Source organism: Mus pahari, chromosome 20, assembly GCF_900095145.1.
Source record: "Mus pahari chromosome 20, PAHARI_EIJ_v1.1, whole genome shotgun sequence".
Lineage (NCBI taxonomy): Eukaryota > Metazoa > Chordata > Mammalia > Rodentia > Muridae > Mus > Mus pahari.
In genome coordinates, this window is record NC_034609.1 from 10,078,406 (window position 1) to 10,087,209 (window position 8,804).

Consider the following 8,804-nt stretch of genomic DNA (forward strand, 5'->3'; position numbering starts at 1 on the left):
GGGAGTGGGTGGGTTAAGGGAGCTGGGGTCGGGGGAAGGGTTTGGGGACTTTTGGGATAGCATTTGAAATGTGAATGAAATAAATACCTAATTAAAAATTGGAAAAAAAAAAAAAAAAAGGTATGTACAGCGCTGACAAGATTCTTCTGCGGGGATGACCTGAGGTTCCAGCTTTCTGCCTCCTGATGCTGACTTGGTTCCTAATGCTCATACAGAAAGCACTTTATTCACTCCCCAGTCACATTTCACATTTCTTACTTTCTTTTTAAATATTTATATATAGTTATCCTACAAACAGGACTCCCTTGGTTTTTAAATGTAGCACTCAGTTCATTTATTATTTTTACCCAGAAATCTTTTAGCTTTGCCTTCTTAGATCAGTTCAGATATAGAAATATAGGCTACCAGTTCTTATTTTTCTTACTTTTAATATGCCTATGTCTTTGAGATTCTATTTCACTATGGGAGGTTTTTAGAGTCACTCTGAATAGCATCAGGCAAGCAAGATGGCTCAGTAGGTATAGGCACCTACTGTGAAGCCTGATAACCTTAGTTTGATTTGTGGGTCCCAAGAAATGAAAGAAATGACTCTAGCATGTTATCTTCTGTGCTCTACATGTATGCTATAACATTCATGTACTATATAAATTATGTATATTGCCTCATATATGTAATAATGTCATCAATAAATGAATAAATATCCCTTTAAAGGCAATCTTCCTATTCTCAAGTTGTTTAATCTTTTTTCTGTCTGTGGGTTCAACCTAAACATCATTTAAGCTATATATGAGGGGAGCCACTGTTCTTATATCTTTCATCAATTCTTGAAAAAAATTCCTTAAAATGCTGCTACATGTGCCTAATAATAAATTTCCTCAGCTCTTTGAGTAACAATTCATTTTATTATTTAAGTTCTATATAACTTTTAAAAAATTAAAAAAAAATCTACCTGGTCATTTTTCTTTCCTTATCTTTCTGTTCCTTCTTGTAGAACATAGTTCTTGGAAATCTAAAATCTAGGAGACTGAACTTTTTGTTTTGTCTGTTCTTACCTCCAGATGAGATGCTCTACGAGCAGAACGGTCACCTAATGTGGGGTTGGGAGGTAACATTCAATGAGGTTTTATAGATATAAGTTCTGTTTGGTTATTTTATAGATATAAGTATGTTTGGTTATTATGGATTAATTTTTGACGAGTGCCTTAAAGTTGTTGTGAGCTTAGGACATGATCCCTTTTAATTTTTGTGATTTTTCCTTCCTGGATTGACCAGGGATTATTAATTCATCCCAAACACAGAGGTAATTTTCTAGGTACAAAATCACAGGAGAGATCCTACCCCCATCTCAACAGAGAACAAGTCCCTACAACATGTTTGCTTGTTTACCCTTTCATGTTTAATCATCACCCTCTAAGGTTTGTAAGGGCCTCACAATGACCACACAAACCCTAGGCTTGATTTATTTTCAGAGTCAGTGTTAAAACCAAACTAGTATATCCACCTCTGAGCAATAATAATTAACTGAAGTCACCAGAGGCATTTATAACATCAATTTTATTTTACTGTAGTAAATATACAGTTGTCTGTTTTCATAAGAATTACTAGCTTTATTTTGAACTTATATTTGTTTTTTGAGAAGTACCTGGCAAATTGTGCTCAAAATTTATGAGTGTTTTTGACATGTTTTCAGGGGGTTGGGGATGTGGAAAGATGGTTCTGTGGTTAAGAGCATTAAGTAATATTCTAGAGGACCCAGGTTCAATTCCCAGTACCCACATGGCAGCTCACAACTGTCTGTAACTCCAGTATCTGGCACCTTCATGCATCCAGCCAAAACACCAATGCACATAAAATAAAAGTAAATAAATTATTAAAGTGTTTTCAGGTTACCTATCATTCTCCAAATATAAATCTCATTTTCATGTTTTTTTGTGGAAGGGTCAGGGTCTCAGTTATGTAGCCCAGGTATGCCCCCAAATCATATGTTCTTTCAGTGCTTCTTTCATTCTTTTCCTTTTTAAACAAATACATAAAGTAAGTCTAATTTTATTTCTGTTGATATTCCTAGAAATATAAATTAAAAACAAAAAGCAAAAGCAGTCAACAATCAGTGTCAGAGTTATTTAAAAGCATTCTTTTGTACAGCACTGTCCGTAAGTTTCACATGATCAGTAGGGGCAGTACAGTAACAACAATGAACCGTGATTCAATGTTTATTTCTCTGATGTGACCAACCCTCTGTAACATATTAACTTCTTGCAGGCTAGACATATGTTCCTCATCAGAGAGAGAAAGAGAGAGAGTGGGAGGGGAGAGTGTGTATTTATGTATGTACATGAGTAGGCCAGAGGTGGACATGAAATAGATTCTCTTGCTTGCTACCTAATTACTTTTTGAGGCAGGGGTTCTCACCGAACCTTGAATTCCCCATTTCAGCTGGACTGGCTGAGCAGCAAATCTCTCGGGTCTGCCTGTCTACCCCCTTTCCTGTGTTGGTGTTACCGAAGTGCACTACCACAAAGGTGCCTGGGTTTTATGTGGATGCTGGGCATCTGAACTCAGAGCTTCATGCCTACACAGTGAGTATTTTACTCACCATGCCATCTTCCTAGACCCTAAAATACATAAACAAAACAACCACAAAACCACACACACACACACACACACACACACACACACACACACACACACACACACAAACCCACACATACAAAAACAACCCCCCCCCCCAAAAAAAAAACCCAACAAGTGCTTAATCAATACTTAACATTTACCAGTTAGGCTCCACGGATTTTTAAAACCATAATCTTTCAAGATTAAGAATCTTAATATGAGGTTGATGAGATGGCTCAGCAAATAAAACAAATGTGCTGTGCAATCCCAGTGAGAAGTTGTCCCATGACTCCCACAGGTGTGCTGTGTGCCTTTGTGCTTTGTGCATGCACACACTTAAATATATATACATACACACATACATATATTTTAAATTATTTTGATCTCAGTTTATTTAACTACAAAAACTATGATCTTCATAGGTGCTCAATACAGTAAAGAGTCACAAATATTTACATGAATCAAACAATACATTATAGAAACCACACCTTCTAATGTTCTTCTCTGAAGTGAGTCAATATACAGCAACAGTACCTTAGCTTTTGGTGTAGCTTTAATTGTCCATATGCAATCAACTGCTTGGCCAGGCTTTGTTTTCTCTTCTTGCTCTACTTGGCTAGACCGTACTATTCCATCAGCTCCAGAGAGCTCAAACTGGCAATCTAGGAGGGAAAAAAAAGATATTCAAAGAAAAATAAAACTAACAAAAAATGTCACACAAAGAAAGAGGTAATATACTAAACCTGGAATGGGATTTAAAATACCTCCAAGGTAGGTAAAGTCTGGATCTGCAACAACAGAGAGAAGAAGAAAGTCATTGGTACTGAGTTTTTCAGACCTAACTTAAAGTCATGTTTAAAGCATCATTACATATCAACATAAGGGGCATTTTCATTGACAGATACTGTATATCACTAGTCATTTAAGACAATGTTTATGGGATTAACATTTAATGAAAATTTGTATATTTTTTATTTCATTACGAATGCTTTATTGCTATTGAAAACATTAACTATCAAATGTAGTAGTTAGTCCACTGACACATGAACAGATGAATAAAATATGGTATATTTAATACAATGGAATACAATTCAGCCTTAAAAGTAATATATTTCCTTTGTGTTGAGCTGTATTGTTTTCTAAAATGTCTGTTTCAATGAGCAGTGGTGAATTTGCAAATATAAAAATACAATTATAAATATTCATATTTAATCAGTCAAATGTTTTCAAAAATATACAGATGCCTCAAAAATTATTTCTCAATTAAAATAGGAACTGTAAATATAAGACTATTTATATGCATTATCTGGAAAACCTATTTCACATATGTGGTTTACTCCAAATAAGAGGACACTTAATTCCTATTAATACTGACATTAATTGAAGATACTTTAGAAAGCCTCCAAATTACAGACCGGAAAATGAAGTAAACTATTATTTTAATTTTAAACACATTTCAGTGACTGTTCTTTTTAAAGTATAACTAAACTTACTCTTATTTAATGAGTCAACTAGTAGACATTTGCTCTTTCACAGAAAAAAAAGAATCAAAGCAGAATTAAAATCTTAAACTGTACTTGGGAAAGCTATAGGAGTTTTTGAAAATTAATCAAAAAAATTTTTTTAAATCTTTTATTTTTTATTAGATATTTTCTTTGTTTACATTTCAAATGTTGTCCCCTTTCCTAGTTTCCTCCCCGAAAATCTCCTATTCCCTCCCCCCTCCCGCTACTCCCCAATCCACCCACTCCTGCTTTCTGGCCCTGGCATTCCCCTATACTGGGGCATAGAACCTTCACAAGACCAAGGGCCTCTCCTTCCATTGATGGTCGATTAGACCATCCTCTGCTACATATGCAGCTAGAGACACGAGTCCCACCATATGTTTACTTTGATTGGTGGTATACTCCCAGGAAGCTCTGGGGTACTGGTTAGTTCATATTGTTCCTCCTACAGGGCTGCAAACCCCTACAGCTCCTTGGGTCTTTCTTTTTTAAAAAATTTGTTTTTATTATTATTTTTGGACAGGTTTTTTATTCATAGCTCTGTCTGTCCTGGAAATTACTATGTAGACCAGACTGGTTTTGAACTTAGAAGAGATCCACTTTGCTATTATAAGTGCATATAGGCTGGCCTTAAATGTGCTAAATAGTGTATAACTGGAAATATGCCTTTAAATAACAGCAGAAACAGTCATATTTTAGCTCATTATATATCACATATTTATTGAGATGAGTTGTTTTTCTTAGAGATTAAAAAACTGGGGGATTACTGTTTAATAGAAAAAAAGAATATGACACAATAGAAAAATAACCCAGGAAACTCAATATAGTCCTAGATTTGCTACTATATAAGAAAATTACTTAATTCTTAAGCTTCCTTATCTATAAAGTATATATTATTTAACATTTATGAAACTTCCATAAGTGTATACCAAAGGTATTGAAGGTAATACAAGAAATCCTATAAGGTACAGAAATAAAATATTCCAGAAATTATAAGCATTTTACAACTTATATGTACTTTATATAGGTATATAAAGAGTATAGAAATTTCTCATGATAGGTTTAAAAAAAACAAAACAAAACTACTTTTGTTCAAAGAGTGTCTTTACGCATAAAAGTTGGTTGATTTTAAGTTAATCAGTTGTGTGTGGAGGTCAAGACAACTTGCAGAAGTTAGTTCTCTCCTGCCACCTTGTGGGAATCTGAGGATTAAATTCAGGTTGCCTGGTCTATGTGCAAATAAATGCTTTTTTCTATTGGCTGAGGCACCTTTGAGCCCCAAATTTGGTTATTTATTTTAAACATATTTTTTGAAAATATTTAAAATATTTTAAAGAGGTCAGAGGTTTAATTGTGTATCTTTCCATATCATACTCCACTTTTTTTTCTTTGAAAATTAGAAACAGGATCTCTAATTGAACTTCATCTCTCACTGAACCTAGAGTCTAAAGATCTTGAGTGGGTCAGGCCTCTAGGATCTTCTTGGTCTCTGCCTCTCAGTGCTGGGGTCACAGATATGTGCTGCCACACACAGGTTTTCATTTTTACATGGTTTCTTTTACACGGGAGTGTAGGCCTTCATGTGCACAGCAAGCAGTTAAACCACTGGACCATCTTCCCAGGTCCTGAAAAACATGTATTTATTGTCTATTTCTTTTGTTTCAAGAACTCTAAGTTTGTGAAAATGTGACTCACATATACATTTTGTAATCGCATTTTATGACAGTAAACATCAATTACTTCAGTTAATGTACACAGTAAACATTAAATACCTGACTAATTAAACAGATTGCTTATCTTGTTACAAATCACTGATCTTAAATTTCTGTGAACTGGTTCACAGAGGTGAGTATTTTGTGTTTACTCAGTCATCTTCCTTACATTAGTCATTTTGAGGAAAACAAAGCAAGTGACCCTATTTTAGTTGTAATAAATTCTAGATAAAGCGTAGCATATGAACTATGTTTTTTTTTTTTTTTTTTTTGAGATAAAACCTTGCATGTAGCTCAGTCTGTCCTCAAATGTGTTGTCTTCCTATCTCAACGTCCTGAGCACCTGTGATTATAAGCAGCTGTGGCACATTCCTATCTATGCTAACCATTTTCTAGTGTAGAGGTCAGTTTTAGTATGTTGCCATAGTTGTTCAATAATTACTTTTTTTATTTTCAAAATTAGTTTTCATCATCAGAAAGGAAAGTCTATACACATTAAAATACTAATTTCTACTTTCTTCATAAATTTTATCACTTGGTGTTAGAACACAGTCCAAGAATGAGTCGTATGAGAAGTGTGAGCACTTGTGAGAAAACAAGGAAGCAAGACAAGCGACCTGAGGCTCTTCAAAACTGTAACTGTTCTTGTCATGTGGCAGCTGGCAGGACTGAGGTCATTTCAGCCGTCGCTATTCAGATGCCTCTTTGGAAAAACATGTTTTTGTCTTGTGTGGATTGTCCACGTAACTGAACACTTTACTCATGATTCTTCTTAGTAGCCAGAGTATAAACTGCCTGATGCTCTGAATAAAGTTGGCTACTGCATGAGACTTTAATCCACCTCTTTTTAGGCCCCACTCTCCCAGGTTCATGTTGCCAACTAGAGTGATAAGTAACTTTAGGTAACTTATACAATTGGATTTATACAATGTTTGCCTTTTGTTTCTAATTTTCTCTAGCACATATCTCAATTCATTTTGGAATCCACATAGTAGAGAGAGTTGATTCCTACCAGTTATCTACTAAGCTATGCCCACGCACAGTGGCAAACATACATACAGTGAATGTGATACACACACACACACACACACACACACACCCTCTATCATCTATCAAATCATGGAAAAACCTGATGTTTATATAATTAAGTGAAAGAAGTCAACCTGAAGAGTCAACATACTATATGATCCTAACTGTATACGATACAGAAATGGAAAAAGATGGCCCAATGGTTGCCAGAAATTTAGGGTAAGGGAGAGAACTGCAGTGGAACATATGAAGTTTTTAGGCAGTGAAACTGCTCTGCATAATAACAGTTGAGATATGATATTTATCATATATACTTATTATCAGACATATACTACCAAGGGTGAACTATATTATATTGTAAACTAACGACTTTGGGTAATTATGATGTACCCATGGTGATATACTGATACCACTTTTGGCAAGATGTGGATATAGGGGAGTGGAGGGATGGATGTATTTGATAACTACTTCCTGCTCAATTTTGTTGTGATCCTAAAATTGCTATTGAAGTCTATTAAACAAGTTTTCCTGTTTGAAAATGTCCTTTCAGTATTAGATAGAGTACTTACATAATGCTTATTGATTCAGATACAAAGTAGTTTTATTTTTTAAGGAAAAAATAGCTAGTAATAGAACTTTATGCATAGCATGACCAATTTTGTAAAAAGCCTACTGAATAAAGAAATCCATCTTAAGAAATAACTACCAAATTTTCATGACTCTAAGAATAAAGTGACAAGATAATTAGTTTCATTTGTGTATTTTTCAATTAACAAATTTCTCTCAGAAAAAATGAAACAAAAACAATTATACACTTGCTACATGAGGTTATTTTTAAATTCTGTTAAGTTTGTAAGCTCTGGGCTGGAGAGATGGCTCAGAGGTTAAGAGCACTGGCTGTTCTTCTGGAGGTCCTGAGTTCAATTCCCAGAAACCACATGGTGGCTCACAATCATCTGTAATGGGATCCGATGCCCTCTTCTGGTGGGCGTGAAGACAGCAAGAGTGTTCTCACATACATAAAATAAACAAATAAATCTTAAAAAAAAAAAAAAAGTCTGTAAGCTCCTTGGGCACAATAACATTCTGATTTCTGAGTTTCTACATTAGACTATGGGTACTTTTCACTGGATGGGGCTTTGGAATTCTCACAGCATTTGATCAGGGTGCTTATCAGGTGTAGGCAAGACCTACATATAGTAGGCTGGCAGTGTAATAGTGCCCAGATATATCCACATCCAAATCCCTGTGAATTTTACTTGATATGGTTATATAAAAAAAAGAGTGGATATTGTATTACAACACAAAATACATCAGTAAGAATTTTAAGAAGACTGGGTTTGAAGAAATGAACCAGCATCTAAGAACACTTGCTGCTCTATTCAGGGAGAATGGAATTTCTGTTCCTAGTATCCACAGGGCAGCTCACATCACCTGTAACTTGCTTCAGGGGACAGGACACCCTCTTCTGGCCTCTGTGGGCACCTTGTGCATATGTACATGCAGATACAGACACAGAAACAAGTAAATAAGTAAATAAATAAATAAGAAAAAGCATTTTAAGACAAAAAAGTAAAGTCAGAAGTTAGAGCAATATGGTCACAAGCACAGAAGGTTGAGATAGTCTTTTAGAACAATGGAAGAGATAAAGAACAGATTCTAGCTGGTTGTGGTGGCACATGCCTTTAATCTCAGCAGAGCTAAGGAGTGTTCACGGCTAGCACCATCTACACAGAGAATTCTAGGGCTATTTAGGGCTACATAGAGACTGCCCTGCTCAATTCTGCTCCTTCCCAACAAAATTAAACATACTCAGTTCCTAGAGGGAGTTAGGCTTTATTGGATTTTGGATTTTTTGGCCTCTAGAACTACAACAAGTTGTTTTCTCTTTCTTTTTTTCTTTTTATTTTACTAGATATTTTCTTCATTTACATTTCAAATGCTA

The 8,804-nt window shown here is 35.1% G+C and overlaps 1 protein-coding gene across 1 annotated transcript in view; it reads right to left on the reverse strand.

Moving 5' to 3' along the window:
• Neto2 (neuropilin and tolloid like 2) overlaps nucleotides 1-8,804 on the reverse strand; it is a 145,827-nt gene that overhangs the window by 101,730 nt on the left and 35,293 nt on the right. The window contains exons 5-6 of the mRNA XM_021220830.1: nucleotides 3,378-3,401; nucleotides 3,148-3,275 (exon numbers count right to left, since the gene is read on the reverse strand). Of these exons, the coding sequence (XP_021076489.1) occupies nucleotides 3,148-3,275; nucleotides 3,378-3,401 (152 nt within the window). The remainder of the gene's footprint in view (nucleotides 1-3,147; nucleotides 3,276-3,377; nucleotides 3,402-8,804) is intronic.